General features: G+C 46.2%; 1 protein-coding gene across 5 annotated transcripts in view; it reads left to right on the forward strand.

Annotated features, from left to right (window-relative positions):
• LOC137542432 (cadherin-like protein 26) overlaps window positions 1-18,207 on the forward strand; it is a 604,516-nt gene that overhangs the window by 284,665 nt on the left and 301,644 nt on the right. For all 5 annotated transcript variants that reach the window (XM_068264331.1, XM_068264330.1, XM_068264332.1 and 2 more), the window contains one exon: window positions 16,280-16,429. In XM_068264331.1, coding sequence (XP_068120432.1) covers window positions 16,280-16,429 — 150 coding nt within the window. The remainder of the gene's footprint in view (window positions 1-16,279; window positions 16,430-18,207) is intronic.

An 18,207-nucleotide genomic window follows, 5' to 3' on the forward strand; every position in this document is an offset into this window, starting at 1 on the left:
GTTTGTTACATGCGTTTTTACCCGCGATTTCGCGTGCGATTTCGCACCTTTTTCAATTTTATTTTGCCCTGGCATTGTCATGGTTAATTTCGCATGGCACCCTGCCATGCGAAATCGCACGCGAAATCGCGGGTAAAAATGCATGCGGAAACGCATCCGCATGCGTTTTTACAAGCGTCGGAATGCCGGCGAAATCGCGTCGCAACAGTGGAAACAAGCCCTAAGCGCTTGTTCTGAATATCCTTTGCAAAGAAGCCTGCTTTTCGCAGAGAACATTACCGTAATATTTCTATTGTTATGTTATTGTTATGTCTAGTTAGGTTGCAATAACACTTTTTTCTACAGGACTAACTAGAGTTAGAATAGCGTCTTCTCTTCGCTCAAATGAGAAGTGGTGGCAGCTTACCCGATCTCTGGACGAGATTGCAGATTGTATTGAATGCAGTGTGAGTGGACTCAGACTCACCAACCAATCCAAAAGGCAACTTTGCCTACAGTGCTGGATGCCTTCAGAATTCCCTCAGTGTCTGTCGGTTGAATGGTAAGCCATGGCAAAGGGAACAGGAATTGCAGGGTGATGTCACACCAAGGTTGCAAAGAAGAGTGATTTGACCTTACTGTCAGATTTGGAAATTATTTGCTAGCTGAAGACTTGTGCAGCACAGATGTAGGTTTATGACAATTTTTATTTTACTTATTGTAAGCAGTATCTCCCTTTAATGGTAAAAGTAGTTGAGCGAACCAGCGTCACCGGCTGATGCGTTGGATTTGCCGTCATGCCGTTACCAATCACATTCGTGTACCACCGCAGATAGGAAGCCGGAGTAATTAAGCTGAAACAACTCATACCTATAACAGATGGTGTGATGGATATTCAGATTCTATACATTAATGGCCACACCTCAAAAACAGCCTACAGCTCCGCAGGGAACACCTGCTACTGGATATACATCAGCTTTCACACCATTTCACTTGATCTAAAGACAAATAAAAATAAAATAGGAAAAAAACACTGTCCAAGCATGTAAAAATAGTACTACCTTGTTAAAAACATCTAAAAAGCGTCAGGCTAATTCCTCTCTCCCCGAACCCTCCCCTTTGTGCAAATTACGAAGGATGATTGTTGTTTTTGTGTTTAAGCAAACAGCAGCCGCTGAATTATCATCTTATGCGTGATTTACTCTGGTTAATTTAGCGATGCACAAAACTGCGGAAGGCAATGTAGAAATACTTTCTTAGAAAAAAATAACAACTCGATCTGCGATAATTATAATATGAAAAGGTGAGCAGCAGCAGAGAGAGAGAGAAGCGTGTCACAGATGACATAGATTTATTTCACTTCAGCTACTCCAAGGGATTTGGTGAAAAAAAAAAAACAAGTTAAAAAAAAATCCCACCCCCAGATTGGCAGGGCTTATTTATACACTCATTACTGAAATCTGAATGGCTGCATTAAGGCTTAGCGATTACACCAGCTGTGAGACGGACAATTTTCTGCATGCCAAATTTTTAACTCTGTGGATTTTGTGAACGCTCAGAGAAACAGGTGTATAGACAGGAAGATCTGTCAACATTAACGCCTTACAGAACGGAAATCAGCAGTTAGGCCCAGTGCACACCAAAACCGCTAGCAGATCTGCAAAACGCTAGCGGTTTTGGGAGCAGATTTCAGAGCGATTCTAAGCATGTTTAGAGCGGATTTCTAAACATACCTAGCGGTTTTGGCTGCGTTTTTGTGTAGCAGATTACACAAATTGTTACAGTAAAAGCTGTACTGAACAGCTTCTGTAACAAAAATGCCTGGCAAACCACTCTGAAGTAGCATTTTTCAGAGCGGCTTGCGTTTTTACATCCTTTACATCAGGGGTCTCAAACTCGCGGCCCGCGGGCCATTTGCGGCCCTCGATACAATATTTTGTGGCCCGCGACAGCAAAAGCTTCCTTATAGTTCGCTTCAGTGCTCCCAAGTAATCCGCCACATCCCTGCCGCTAAATGAGGGCTGCAGAGCCCCCAAATCGCCCAGGGGGCAATCCGCCGGCATTTCCTGGAAGGGGCAGAGCTTTCAGCTTCAGCTCTGCCCCTCCTGACGTCAATCGCCGCACGGATCGCAGCCTCTCCCCGCCCCTCTCTGTGAAGGAAGAGTGAGAGGGGCAGGCAGAGGCGGCGATGCGCCGTGATTGATGTCAGGAGGGGCAGAGCTGAAGCTGAAAGCTCTGCCCCTTCCAGGAAATGCCGGTAGATTGCCCCTTGGGCGATTTGGGAGCTCTGCAGCCCTCGTTTTGCGTCGGGGACACGGCGGATTACTTGTAATGGGAGCACTGAAGCGAACTATAAGGTAAAATAGGCAAAATAGTTCACTTCAGGGTGAATTTGAAATAAAAATCAATGCAAGGGACGGGGGGGGGGGGGGGGGAGAGGGAGGTCGTGAGCTGCTGATTGTGAAATCCCTTATGCGGCCCAGCCTCATCCTGACTTTGCCTCCTGCGCCCCCCAGGTAGATTGAGTTTGAGACCCCTGCTTTACATTGAGGCAGAAACGCTTCTGCAAACCGCCAACGTGCAGCAGGAAGCACGTTTGTGGTTTGCTACAATCCTCAAACCGCTGGTGTGCACCATCTCATTGAGATACATTAACCAATCGGTTTGACAGGCGGATGCGGCCGGCGGATCGCATCAAAAACCGCTTGGTGTGCACTGGGCCTGTGAGTTAGAGCCACATTTGCTAAAGAATTCAGCAAGTTATTAGTCCGGATCTGGAGTTAAAAATAATCTGATCAGGTAAAAAGCGGCAGCGACAGACCTTATCCTAAATAAGAGTTTCCTGGAATCTCATGTTCTTATTTTAATGTAAGGTTTATTCAATTTGGTTGTATCCACTAGTTTGTAAGAAATGAGGGACCCAGCGGGAAACAAAAATATAGACTGGCTCTCCAGGACCTTCAGCCGCTTAGCTTTGGGCATGGTGCTTGCTCCTGCTACTGTCTCTGCCCTCAGAAATTTACTACATCTACCCGGTTGGTGTAGTGAATTGGTCCCCCACTTGTTACAAATTAGTGGTTGCAGCTAATACTGCCATGAGCAGGAAGTGGTTGTTGGTCTAAGAGTTTTCCCTCTGAGTCACCTCAACTATACTAGCTCCACTTTTTCTATGTTCTCTGCACTCAGGAAGGTTCATCTCAGACTAGGTTCATACTACACCCCTTGTTGGACTGCTTTCCGCATTGGGCACCAAAAGTTCCTGTGTTAAATGTATGATCACTTCTAACATTTTCAAATTAGCAGATATTTGCGTTGTCATGGTAGAACACAAAGTCACACCCTGCTTGATTTTACCAAACACTGGACGGATATTGGGTATGCCATAGGCAGCAAGCTATCTATGACATGCATATTACAAATGAACACCAATGGACAAATGAGAAGGAGTGGATGGAACAGAGGATCGTGCATGGGAGTGCTGGGACTGTTCACCCCCTGAACTCAGCCTGAGCAACACAGGAGTTTTATGGCTTTTAATTAGTTATCAGTGGGAGTTGAATTGAGAATAAACTGTCATTTATGGCCATGGATTATTAACCCTTCCAATGCAAAAAAGAAGCACAGGTTAGGTCTAAGTAGGTATAGGACTATACATAGAAAATGTCATAATTTTACTTGTCATCTCTGGCGACTTTAAAGGGAACCTGAAGCGAGTAGAGATGGCCCGAACAGTTCGGTGGTTCGCGTTTGCGGTGAACCGCGAACTATATGTGAGCTCGACCCGCCTCCTATACTACATCATTAGGGTCAACTTTGACCCTCTACATCACAGTCAGCAAACACATGGTAGCCAATCAGGCTACACTCCCTCCTGGAGCCCACCCCCCCCCTTTTAAAAGGCAGGCAGCGTCAGCCATTTCACTCACTCGTGTGGCTGCAGTAATTAGAGAAGGGAGAAGAACCTGTTGTAGACATAGGGAAAGCTTAGTTAGACTCTTGTTAGGCTTGTTAGCTTGCTCCTTGCTGATACCTATTGCTAAAAAGCACCCCTCAACAGCTCTTTTGAAAGGTAATGTTGTTTTTGTGATCTATTTTATTGTGTGTGTGTGTCTCAAAGACACTTGTTGCATATACAGCCCTGTCAGTCAATCGCAGCTAGCCCTTGGCTACTTGGAAATTCCTACTGTGCCACTGCCAGGCCCAGCACTTTCAGTGACTACCTGTGTGTGTGACAGCTGTACATTTGTAAAGCAATCACTGCATACCTACCTGTTCAGTGCACCTACCTACGTGAGTGCACGCAGTGTTATTTACCAGTCACTGCACCTATACACAGTACCTGTGAGTATGTGACAGCTGCACATTTGTAATAGCAATCACTGCATACCTACCTGGTCAGTGCACCTACCTACGTGAGTGCACGCAGTGTTATATACCAGTCACTGCACCTGTTCACGGTACCTGTGTGTGTGACAGCTGCACATTTTTAATACCAATCACTGCATACCTACCTGTTCAGTGCACCTACCTACGTGACCGCAAGCAGTGTTATATGTGTTATATTACGGTGGGTTGCAAAAGTAATCGGCCCCCTTGAAGTTTTCCACATCTTGTGATATTACTGCCACAAACATGAATCAATTTTATTGGAATTCCACATGAAAGACCAACACAAAGTGGTGTACACATGAGACGTGGAACAGAAATCATACATGATTCCAAACATTTTTTTTTGCAAATAAATAACTGCAAAGTGGTGTGTGCATAATTATTCGGCCCCCTTTGATCGGAGTGGAGTCAGTTGCCTATAGACATTGCCTGATGAGTGCTAATGACTAAATAGAGTGCACCTATATGTAATCTAATGTCAGTACAAATACAGCTGCTCTGTGAGGGCCTCAGAGGTTGTCTAAGAGAATATTGGGAGCAACAACACCATGAAGTCCAAAGAACACACAAGACAGGTCAGGGATCAAGTTATTGAGAAATTTAAAGCAGGCTTGGGCTACAAAAAGTTTTCCAAAGCCTTGAACATCCCATGTAAACCTACCAAGACAAGGCCATCCACCTAAACTCACAGGCCGAACAAGGAGAGCGCTTAACAGAAATGCAGTCAAGAGGCCCATGGTGACTCTGGATGAGCTGCAGAGATCTACAGCACAGGTGGGAGACTTTGTCCATAGGACAACTATTAGTCATGCACTGTACAAAGTTGGCCTTTATGGAAGAGTGGCAAGAAGAAAGCCATTGTTAACAGAAAGCATAAGAAGTCCCGTTCTCAGTTTGCCACAAGCAATGTGGAGGACACAGCAACCATGTGGAAGAAGGTGCTCTGGTCAGATGAGACCAAAATGGAACTTTTTGGCCAAAATGCAAAACGCTATGTGTGGCGGAAAACTAACACTGCACATCACTCTGAACACACCATCCCCACTGTCAAATATGGTGGTGGCAGCATCATGCTCGGGGGGTGCATCTCTTCAGCAGGGACTGGGAAGCTGGTCAGAGTTGATAGGAAGATGGATGGAGCCAAATACAGGGGAAACTTGGAAAAAAACCTCTTGGAGACTGTAAAAGACTTGAGACTGGGGCGGAGGTTCACCTTCCAGCAGGACAATGACCCTAAACATAAAGCCAGGGCAACAATGGAATGGTTTAAAACAAAACATATCTATGTGTTAGAATGGCCCAGTCAAAGTCCAGATCTAAATCCAATCGAGAATCTGTGGCAAGATCTGAAAACTGCTGTTCACAAACGCTGTCCATCTAATCTGACTGAGCTGGAGCTGTTTTGCAAAGAAGAATGGGCAAGGATTTCAGTCTCTAGATGTGCAAAGCTGGTAGAGACATACCCTAAAAGACTGGCAGCTGTAATTGCAGCAAAAGGTGGTTCTACAAAGTATTGACTCAGGGGGCCGAATAATTACGCACACCCCACTTTGCAGTTATATATTTGTAAAAAATGTTTGGAATCATGTATGATTTTCGATCCACTTCTCACATGTACACCACTTCGTATTGGTCTTTCACGTGGAATTCCAATAAAATTGATGCATGTTTGTGGCAGTAATGTGACAAAATGTGGAAAACTTCAAGGAGGCCGAATACTTTTGCAACCCACTGTATATACCAGTCACTGCACCTGTTCACGGTACCTGTGTGTGTGTGACAGCTGCACATTTGTAATAGCAATCACTGCATACCTACCTGTTCAGTGCACCTACCTACGTGAGCGAGTGTTATTTACCAGTCACTGCACCGGTTCATGGTACCTCTGTGTGTGACAGCTGCATATTGTATTGATACCAGTCACTTCATACTTGTTCACTGCACCTGCGTGACAGCACACAGTTTTATATACCAGTCACTGCATACCTGTTCACGGTACCTGTGTGTGTGACAGCAGAACATTTTTAATACTAGTCATCATTGCATAATTGTTCACAGTACCTGTGGGACCGCACACTATTTAGTATACCAGTCCATGCATACCTGTTAACTACACCTGTGTGACAGCTGCACATTGTATTGTAATACCAGTCACTGCATACCTTTCACTGCAAATTGTATTAGTCAAGTCAGTGCATACCTTTCACTTCATTCCCCCCCGATATGGACAAAACAACATGCAGAGGCAGACCCAGAGGCAGGCCACCCGGCAGGTCTGTTTGAGGTCGTGTTGACGTGATTTCATGCGGCCCTGGACCAAAGTACAGTGCTCAGAAGAAGGCATGTCCCATCAACTCCCAAGATCACCAGGACGTGGTTGACTATTTAACACAGAACACCTCATCTTCCACAGCCACCAGCACTACTACAAGCACCACATCCGCTGCATTTGACACTTCGCAGGTGTTATTTGGTGGGGAATTCACTGATTCAAAGCCATTATTGTTACAACAAGATGAAGGCGCTAAGCAAGTTACACCACCTCATATGTCTGAGTTAGGCGACACTATGGGCGTAAGGTGTGAGGAGGAGGATGATGAAATACCTGCTGTTGGTGCAGTTTTGGAGGTGTCTGATGCAAGCGAAGCTGGGGAGGATGATTATGATGATGATGATTATGATGATATGGATGCCACGTGGGTTCCCAATAGAAAGGATGAACAGGGGGACAGTTCAGAGGGGGAGTCAGAGAGGAGTAGGAGGAGACAGGTTCCTGAAAGAAGCAGGTGGAGCTCATTGTCAGAAACAGCTGGTGGCAGTGTCCGGCGCCATGTATCGCCACCTATGTACATCCAGCCAACATGCCCTTCAACATCAGCTGCTGACACCACTATAGTGCCCACACTCCAGGGCTCAGCGGTGTGGACATTTTTTTGTTTGTCTGCCTCAGATCAGTGCAATGTCATCTGTTCTCTTCACCACCAAATATTGAGCTGTGGAAAGGCCAACACCCGCGTAGGGACAACTGCCTTATGAATGCACATGGAGAAAAGGCACAAACTGCAATGGCAGGACTACCTGAGGAAAAGCAGTACACAAAAGCAAAGCCACCCTCCTTCTCCTCTTCCTCCTTCAGGTGCATCATCTTCAGCCGCTTTCTCCCTTGCACCTTCACAGCCACCCTCCTCCACTCCGCCTCTCACTTTGAGCGGTCCCTGCTCCTCTGCCCACAGCAGCAGCCAGGTGTCCGTGAGGGAAATCTTTGAGCGGAAGAAGCCGATGTCTGCCAGTCACCCCCTTGCACGGCGTCTGACAGCTGGCTTGGCGGAACTGTTAGCTCGCCAGCTGTTACCATACCATCTGGTGGACTCTGAGGCCTTCCAAAAATTTGTGGCCACTGGGACACCGCAGCGGAAGATACCAGGCCGCAATTATTTCTCCAAAAAGGCGATACCGAAACTGTACCGTGAAGGTGAAAGACAAGTGGTGTCATCTCTGGCACACAGCATTGGGTCAAGGGTCCACCTGACCACGGATGCCTGGTCTGCCAAACTCGGTCAGGGCAGGTTCATTACTTACACAGCCCATTGGGTCAACCTGGTGACTGCTGGCAAGCAGGGAGTACGTGGCTGTGCAGCGGACCTAGTTGTGACATCTCCACTGCTTGCAGGCAGGCCTGCTGCCACCTCCTCTCCTTCCCCTTCTACTCCTCCTGCTACATCCTCTTCGCTTTCCTTCTTCTCCTTCTCCTTGGCTGAGTGGCAGTTCAACTCTACTGGTGCTGCGATCTACTCTCCAGCTACAAAGCCACAGCTCCCTAGGGCCTATGCTGAATGCCAGGTACAACAGTGTCACGCCATCTTAGACATGTCTTGCCTCAAACCGGAGAGTCACACTGGAGCAGCTCTCCTGGCTGCTCTTAACAAACAGGTGAATGCACCAACTGGAGATCGGCAACGTGGTGTGTGACAACGGCAGCAATCTCATTTCGGCTTTGAGTTTGGGAAAGTTGACACATGTACCATGCATGGTGTTATAATTTAAGTAGGCCTCAGTTATTTGGACTGAGTTTTAGGTAAAAGGCTTGTTCACAGAATATACCTTTAAAATAGAGTTTCTTGTAATGCAGGCAGAAGCATCTCAGTGTCTGCTTGAAGCAGATGATACAAGCAGATACCTAGAACATGTTCCTGATGGAAGGCCACAGGCCTACACTGCCCCAGACAAATGGACTACGAGAACAATCAACATAGGCCATATTTACAAAATATCACATTCTTGGAAGTAAGTGAAAAGTGGTCATTAAATATTAATCAAGTAGGTGGGTATTATGACACCACGAGGGGGCTAAGCCAATAGTCGGGTTTGGGGATGGCTAAGATGAGGTCACATTTAACTCTTTCCTAGTCAGTATTAAAGGGCCGGATGGGCTGATGGAGCTCACTCCGATTCCTACTTTCATGCTCTCTATATGCTGACTGGAACCCCTATTTCCTTTCTTTATGTAATCTGGTATAATTGATGCTGTACATAGTTAGTCTAGATGTAACATAGAGTAGATATAAGAAGACCTGATTACCGTCAGCAGGAAGGTAATCACGCAGCTGTAACGCAACATGAGAATCTGCTTAAATAAATTTAAGTGGTATCTGCGCTCCTCTTTCCTAAGCACAAATTTGACCAATTCAATAGCTATCACACTATAAAAATGGTTCGCCACACTATGGGTTGGTATCACCACCCTGTAAACTATGCTTGTCAAACAGTAGTGTCGCACTCAACATTCAACAGTGCTTTTATATATTAAAGTTCATCAGTCTCATCTCCATCCACTTTCCTAGATTACTGCACTAGTTGCAACGCAACGATAGTCCAGTCTTAAAATCCAGATGCTGCTCTTCCTCCCATTAATTAAGCAATATAATGCGCTGACCAGAACTTGTAGCCAGTGGCGTACCTAGGCCATTTGACACCCGGTGCTGGGTATTATAAGACACCCCCCCCCCAAAAAGGACAGAGTGCAGCAAACTACGTGTGCCACGGCAGGTAATGCCAGTTATAGGTGCCCCTAGTATAGGTAATATAGTTGCCCCAGTATATGTATTAAAATTGCCCCAAGTATAGTTAGCTAGCATAGTTGCCACCGGTATAGGTAGCTATTATAGTTGCCCCCACCCCAGTATAGTTGTCTGTAGTATAGTTGCCCCAGTATAGGTAGCTATTATAGTTGCCCCCAGTATAGGTAATATAGTTGACCTAGTATACTTGCCCCCAGTGTAGCTAGTATAGTTGCCCCAGTATAGCTTCCCCCAGTGTAGCTAGTATAGCTTCCCCCAGTGTAGCTAGCGTAGTTGCCCCCAGTGTAGTAATTATAGTTGCCCCCAGTGTAGCCAGCATAGTTGCCCCCAGTGTAGCCAGCATAGTTGCCCCCTTTGTAGCCAGCATAGTTGCCCCCTTTGTAGCCAGCATAGTTGCCCCCAGTGTAGCCAGCATAGTTGCCCCCTTTGTAGCCAGCATAGTTGCCCCCAGTGTAGCCAGCATAGTTGCCCCCAGTGTAGCCAGCATAGTTGCCCCCTTTGTAGCCAGCATAGTTGCCCCCAGTGAAGCTAGCATAGTTGTTCCCTTTGTAGCCAGCATAGTTGCCCCCTTTGTAGCCAGCATAGTTGCCCCCAGTGTAGCCAGCATAGTTGCCCCCAGTGTATCCAGCATAGTTGCCCCCTTTATAGCCAACATAGTTGCCCCCAGTGTAGCCAGCATAGTTGCCCCCTTTGTAGCCAACATAGTTGCCCCCTTTGTAGCCAGCATAGTTGCCCCCAGTGTAGCCAGCATAGTTGCCCCCTTTGTAGCCAGCATAGTTGCCCCCTTTTTAGCCAGCATAGTTGCCCCCTTTGTAGCCAGCATAGTTGCCCCCAGTGTAGCCAGCATAGTTGCCCCCTTTATAGCCAGCATAGTTGCCACCAGTGTAGCTAGCATAGTTGCCCCCTTTGTAGCCAGCATAGTTGCCCCCTTTGTAGCCAGCATAGTTGCCCACAGTGTAGCCAGCATAGTTGCCCCCAGTGTAGTCAGCATAGTTGCCCCCAGTGTAGCCAGCATAGTTGCCCCCATTTGCATAGTTGCCCCCAGTGTAGCCTGAATAGTTGCCCCAGGACTCCAGGAGGGGAAGAAACGCTAGAAGGAGGGGCTTAAGGGCAGTGGCAGGGAGGGGGGCCAGAACCCCCCCCCCCCCCCCACCTGGGTCCCCTCCTTCTGCTCTCTCCCCCTCCAGAAAAGCAGCAGCAAAGAGGCGCGGTGGGCGGGCGGAGGATTACTCACCTCACTTCCGCAATCCAAGCGCTGGAACGCAGCGTCCCCTCGTCACAGGTCTCCGCCTTCACTGCCGCCCACTGTGCTTCCTGATTGAAGGAAGCACAGTTGGCGGCATTAAAGGCGGAGACCTGTGACGAGGGGACGCTGCGTTCCAGCGCTTGGAACACGGAAGTGAGGTGAGTAATCCTCCGCCCGCCCACCGCGCCTCCTTGCTGCCGCTATTCTGGAGGGGGAGAGAGCAGAAGGAGGGGACCCAGATGAGGGAGGGGGGGTTTCTGGCCCCCCTCCCCGCCGCTGCCCTCAAGCCCCTCCTTCTAGCATTTCTTCCCACTTCTTCCTGCTCTGCCGCTGTAGGGGCCAGGGGGGCTTGGCGACACCCCCTTGCCTGTCCATCACCCGGTGCGCCACGCCCCCCTGCGCCCAATGATAGGAACGCCACTGCTTGTAGCTGATTAGTTATAGTCAGCAATAATCACATATACTGCTCCTGTTCCTCCTGGTCTTCCAGGCTCCAGCAGTTCAAATGCTCGGAAGTAAACAGAGAGAGGCAAACATAGCGTAATCTTGTTATACTCAAATCACCATGATTCCACTCCCCACTCTGCCAAAAAACACCTCCAACACACTGAGCTGTGATTTTTCCCGTGTGTGATAAAGGCTATATCATCTGCTCACCAGATACTTTGGCTGATCACAAGGAACCAGCAACCACGCTTTACAGAGATGTTCATAAGCATATCCAGCTTCTTGTCCCTTTAAGAACTCAGATCAAAAATGGCCATAGCGTAATAACGTTTTATCAGGTAAAAAGTAAATACAAAGTGTACTCACATTCCATACAATAAAAATGCGCATATAGTAAATCCTCGGACGTCCTAATAGCCGCTGCTGGTACTCTCCGCGTCTCTCGCACCACGACCGAGGCCCCGCCCTACCGGTTTCGTCATCAATGACTCATCAGGTGCCCCTGACTATAACTAATCAGCTACAAGTTCTGGTGAGCGCATTATATTGCTTAATTAATGGGAGGAAGAGCAGCATCTGGATTTTAAGACTGGACTATCGTTGTGTTGCAACTAGTGCAGTAATCTAGGAAAGTGGATGGAGATGAGACTGATGAACTTTAATATATAAAAGCACTGTTGAATGTTGAGCGCGACACTACTGTTTGACAAACATGAGAATCTGCTTGGCTAGGATATGATGAACTGTACCTGTATACCTGTTTCCTGAATAAACAACTTATACTTTGAAGACGACTGAGAAAGTCTATCTCCTGCTTGCTGTGATGAGTCGTGTGTGCAACTCTCGCTGATGAGTTTGCTGGTGCCGGAGAAAAAGGTGATTTATAACACATGGCACATGTGCTGAATCTAATAATTCAGAGATTTGTGTCTAAGGCTTACAGAACGTCCTGAAGTAGTCCAGGAAGTTGTGTAGGCATTCCAGGCGGTCTTACACCGCCATAGCATGCTTGGCCGATATTCAGCGGAGAAAGAACTTGCTGGTGAGACGCTTGATTTGCGATAAGCCAGACTCGCTGGGATTCAACCCTTCTTATGTTTAACCCCCTGCTACAACAGGAGAAAGCCGTCAACCAGTATCTCTACAACTACAGTAGAAGGACACACTCTGGTGAGATGGGGATGTTCTGGCCGAAGTACTGGACACTCATGTGAAGTGCCTGCAGGCACATGCGGCAGTTTGAGGAGGAGACAAACTTGGTGAGTCGCAGTGAAGGCGCCATCAGCGACTTGATCCCATATGCTTTCTTCCTGGCGCGTGCCGTGCGTAGAGTGGTGGATCAAGCTGTGGAGGAGCGTGAACAGGAACAGTTACAGGAACAGGAGGAAGAGTTGTGGGATCAATTCTCAGAACCAGATGTTTCCTCAACACCTGCGGCAGCACAGAGGAGGGGGGAGGAGGAGAAGGAAGACGAGTCATGTGGGGAAGGGGAGTCAGATGATGAGAAAGGTGTTTTTTTGGAGGAGGAGGTGGAAGAACAACTGCAGCAGGTGTCGCAGGGGACTTGTGCAGCTCAACTTTCCCGTGGTATTGTTCGCAGCTGGGGGGAGCAGGAGAACTTACCTGACATCACTGAGGAAGAGCAAGAGGAGATGGATAGTTTGTCTGCATCCATATTTGTGCAGATGGCGTCTTTCATGCTGTTCAGCCTGTTGAGGGACCCCAGTATAAAAAAACTCAAGGGGAATGAGCTGTACTGGGTGGCCACGCTACTAGACCCTCGGTATAAGCACAAAGTGGCGGAGATGTTTCCAAATCACCAGAAGGCAGAAAGGATGCAGCACTTGCAGAACAAGCTGGCAACTATGATTTACAGTGCATTTAAGGGTGATGTCACAGCACAACGGAATAAAGGTACCACTGCCAGTAATCCTTCTCCCATGTCCACGCAGGCAAGGACAGGACACTCTAGCGATCTCATGGTGATGTCGGACATGCGGCCATTCTTTACAACGTCTCACCTTAGCCCTTCCGGATCCACCCTCCACCAACGCCTTGACCGGCAGGTAGCCGACTACCTGGCCTTAAGTGTGGATGTAGACACTGTGAGCAGCGATGAACCCCTAGACTACTGGGTGCGCAGGCTTGACCTGTGGCCAGAGCTGTCACAATTTGCCATCCAACTTCTGTCTTGCCCTGCCTCAAGCGCCCTGTCAGAAAGGACCTTCAGCGCAGCTGGAGACATTGTCACTGAGAAGAGAAATCGCCTAGGTCACAAAAGTGTTCAGTACCTCACCATTATCAAAATGAATGAGGCATGGATCCCGGAGGGCTACTGCCTGCCTGAAGACTAAGTCAGTCTCCACACACAGCATCTCTGCCTGCACGCCATGTGACTGCCTGCCCCAAGACTAAGTCATTCCCTACACAGCATCTCTGCCTGCAGGCCGTTTGACTGCCTTCTCCGCCACCACCAACAGGGTCCAGGACTCCAGGCGGATTCCTGAATTTTTAAGGCCACTGCTAGCAGCGACTGCTGTAATCATTTTTCTGGTGCGTGTACATGTCTGCCTACATTTTCTGGCTGGACAGTCACTGTTGTTCTGTCATTGAGCTACCTCAGCCAGTCGACCATATGGGCTTGAAAACCGCTATTGCCTGCACTCTGGCCATGGTGCGCACCAGTCCAGCACGGCCGTCACTACACAAACAGCTGTTTGCGGTGCGTTAGACAGTGAGTTTGGTCTGTCAGTATGAAGCAGTACACTAATTACACTACCTGATTGATGTATACACATGCAAGATGTTTTAAAGCACTTTAGGCCTCCAATTTAGCATGCAATGTGATTTCTGCCCTTAAAACATTGCTGTGCGTCCAATCTAGATTTTTCCACTGGACTTTTGGCATGTATCCCACTCCGCCATGCAAAAACTCAGGTGTTAGACCCCTTGAAACATCTTTTCCATCACGTTTGTGGCCAGCATAAATGTTGTTTTCAAAGTTCGCCTCCCCGTTGAAGTCTATTGCGGTTTGCAAAAGTTTGCGCGAACCGAACTTTTGCGGAAGTTCGCGTTTGAGATTCGAAAATCGGAGGTTCGAGCCATCTCTAGAAGAGAGTAAATTTTTTTTTAAAAAACACATGACATAGCTGCAAATGAATATTACATACCAACCTCACCGTCAGTTCCTCTCAGAGGATCACCATTTTCTTCTTACAGTGATCCCTTGCAGTTCTGACAATATTTTGTCAGAACTGAAATATACCAGTTTTATTATTATTTAGTATTTATATAGTGCCGACATCTTCCGCAGCGCTGTACAGAGTATATTGTCTTGTCACTTAACTGTCCCTCTGAGGGGCTCACAATCTAGTCCCTACCATATTCCTATGTCTATGTATGTATTGTGTAGTATACTGTATGTATCGTAGTCTAGGGCCAATTTTGGGGTAAGCCAATTAACTTATCTGTATGTGTTTGGGATGTGGGAGGAAACCAGAGTACCCGGAGGAAACCCACACAGACACAGGGAGAACATACAAACTCCTTGCAGATGTTGACCTGGCTGGGATTCGAACTGGGGACCCAGTGTTGCAAGGCAAAAGCACTAACCACTACACCACCGTGCTGTCAGTTATATATCAGCAGCTGTCAGTTACAACTGAATGTGCAAAATAATGTCCATTTGTCCCTATGTCCCAAGTGGGTGATATTACAGTTTAACAGTGTGCTGACCAGGAAGCTGTTAGGGGGTAATGGCCATTTTTAAAATGGAGGATGGAGAATTACATAGATCACAGTGGACAAAAGGGAAGCAGGAGAGGAGAAAGAGATTGAGTAGTAGACTACACAGGAGGTAAGTATGACCTGTGTATGGTTATTTTTACTTTTTATTTTCAGTTCAGGATCTCTTTAAAGGACATCTTTCACAAAAATCTTAAAATTTAAAATATATGTAAACATATACAAATAAGAAGTACCGTACGTTTCTTACAGAGTAAAATGAGCCATACATTACTTTTCTCCTATGTTGCTGTTACTTACAGTAAGTAGTAAAAATCTGACATTACCGACAGATTTTGGACTAGTCCATCTTCTCATGGGGTGTTCTCATGGTTTTCTTTATTTTTAAAAGCACTTAGTGAATAGCAGTTGCTCTGCCCAACTACCTAAAAAGTGTGCAGCGAGCAGGGAAGCTGGCCATCATCTTTGTATAAATCTTTTTCAGGGAATGTCTTTATAAAGAATAAAAGCCATGCTGAGGATCCCCCATGAAGAGATGGACTAACCTAAAACCTGTCGGTAATGTCAGATTTCTTCTACTTACTGTAAGTGACAGCAACATAGGAGAAAAGCATTTTATGGCTAATTTTACTCTGGAAGAAACATACTTCTTATTTGTATGTGTTTTAAATTTTAATATTTTTCGCCACAGTTTCTCTTTAAGGACTGGAAGACAAACTCACTGTGGGAAAGACATCAATATTTTTACCTTTACCACAATTTCCATTCAAATCAAAATTATAAAACACCCTGACAGGATGATATGATAAACTCTTTCACAAGAACTGATGCTAACACAATAGAGACTGTGAAATAAACCATTGTTTACTTACCATAGTTAGAAAATAAAACAAAACATGTCGGGAAAGGAGGGGGGAGATCATGTACATGCTTACAAAATAAAACAATTGCAATTAAAGATTTTTTTTCTAGTTAAACCTTAAATTTTATAGATAGACACCCCACTATTTCTTTCTCCTTAAAGACTGAACTTGAATGACACATATCTGCTTTTTTTTAAACCCTACTACAGAACAACGGTAATGTGATGATAAAATTACAGTGAATAGTAAGACATTTAAGGTGTTAACCTTATCAAGATGGATACCGAGTTTTGTTAAATGGATACAGATTTTTTTACTTTATGCCTTTGTCTCAGCACTGACTCCCGGTGCTGGGACAGAAGCATTACACTGAATAGGCACATTTCTGAAGGATGACATGAATATAATTTTGCTTGGCTGGTAATCTGGGCTTTGCTGCCCGGGGCAGGAGAGGCGCTGATGCCTCCTGGGCAAACCCTGCAAAAGTGGATTAATGAGAGTTGTATTTCTGTCTTTGTGTGACTGTGTGACAGGTGAACATTGAGGAAGGAGCACAGCTCATGTATAAGCTGCAGGGGAAGGGAGTGGACGAAGACCCCATAGGCATGTTCCATATGGACGAAGATGACGGATCCATTTTCGTACACCGCAAAGTAGACTTTGAAAAAATGCCTTTCTTTCAGGTACCGTAAGTGATTTGCTTTTTCTGATGAATGTCAAAAGAAAATACTCGGAAAAAAAAGTTAGAGGTTGAATTAAAATTGAATGAAGAGAGACACTGACCTATCGATAGGCAAAGTCATATTAGTAATAATGTTACAAGTCCCGCCTCTTATTGGTCCTGTAACAGCCAGCAAACTTTGGCCAAAATTAAGTGTTAAATAATTCTGTGAAGCAATTAACTAAAAAAATTCCCCTCCGATGAAGATCAATTTATTTATAATCCGTGCAGAATCCAAAAACAGAAGACGAGTCTTCAACAAAGAATAAGAGCAGGCAAATCTCCACCACAATAAATATCGGGGTTACTGCACAGCTCTGCAATCATGGATACCCAGAAAAAGGCTTAGGCCCCGTTCACACTGCACGCGTTCCCATCCGCATTTCGGGAACGCGTGCAGGAGGCCGACACACACGGCATCAGACAGTGCATAGACTGCACTCTCTGATGTTCACACTACATGCGTTCCGGACCTGTGCGGTTTTTCCTAAAACGCGCGGCTGTCCAATTCCCTTTCAGTGAATGGGATCAGCCACACAACGCATACAAACGCAGATGGCGTGTGTTCATACGCGTTGCGTTCCGAACGCACAGCCGTCCGCGTTTGCTAATGTGAACAAAGCCTTACCAGCTGATGACAACCCACATTATACGGTTGTATCAACCGTTTGGTAGGACATCGGGAAACAACAGTCCATCCAGGATCCACCAATTCAGCAATGATTCATCTCACGAATGGATGTCAGTAAACATCATAAAAAACAAACTAACGGCAACTCTAAGTGTAAACCGTTTAATATAGCGTTTTCATAGTAAAAATAAAAATAGCATAAAAACGAAAAACTTACATACGGGGCCCATGCAATGGAAACCCCGAGAAAGTTGCACTCGTGTATGGGTCAGCAGTATAGGACAGTATAAAGGTGCCGCCTGTCTCCTTCCCGACAGGTTTTACAAACTGGCATCATCAGGGTATTGAGATCTCCTGATGAAGATCAGTTACCGCAATTAAATTTCAAACACATCCTTTGCCCTCAATTATAATTACCTTAAGTCTCTGTTCTTCTCCCATTTGGCCATTAAAAGTTTAAAATAATACATGCTACCATAATTAAAACCCACTGTCAGGTTTGTCTGGTCAATAACCACAAGTGAAGCTGTATGCTCATATGACTGACCCAGAAATGCATCCCGTAAAGCCTGTGCAAACTCCTGCCTAACACAATACTACAATATACCCTGCAGGTAGATGTAGCATATAGATTGACAGACAGCTAATCACCCGACAACCTGAATATTCAACCTGAATATTCAAGGCAATGCAATACTGGGCACAGTAGATATGAATATGCAAGATAGTCAACTGAGGCCTAGTAGATGAGTATATCCAGACAAGTGAACCAAGTAGCAGAAGTGTCAGGAGTTTCTGGTGAGGAAGTCCAGATAGACACTTTCCAGAGATAGCGTAGTCAAGGCAGGCTAAAGTCAGTCCAGGCAGAGTTCATGCAAATCCGTATCCAAGCAGAGGTAAATCCAGGCAGCAAGACAGCGTAGTCGAAGTACAAGGCAAAGGTTGGCAACAGGAATCAGAGGTTAAGCGTGGTCAGGATACAAAGCAATAGTTGCCAACAGGAATCAATCAGAGTTTAAGCGTGGTCAGGATACAAGGCAATAGTCAGCAACAGGAATCAATCAGATGGTAAGCCAAAGCTAATGCTACCACGGGCGATGACTGGGGGC

Source organism: Hyperolius riggenbachi, chromosome 12 (assembly GCF_040937935.1).
Source record: "Hyperolius riggenbachi isolate aHypRig1 chromosome 12, aHypRig1.pri, whole genome shotgun sequence".
NCBI lineage: Eukaryota > Metazoa > Chordata > Amphibia > Anura > Hyperoliidae > Hyperolius > Hyperolius riggenbachi.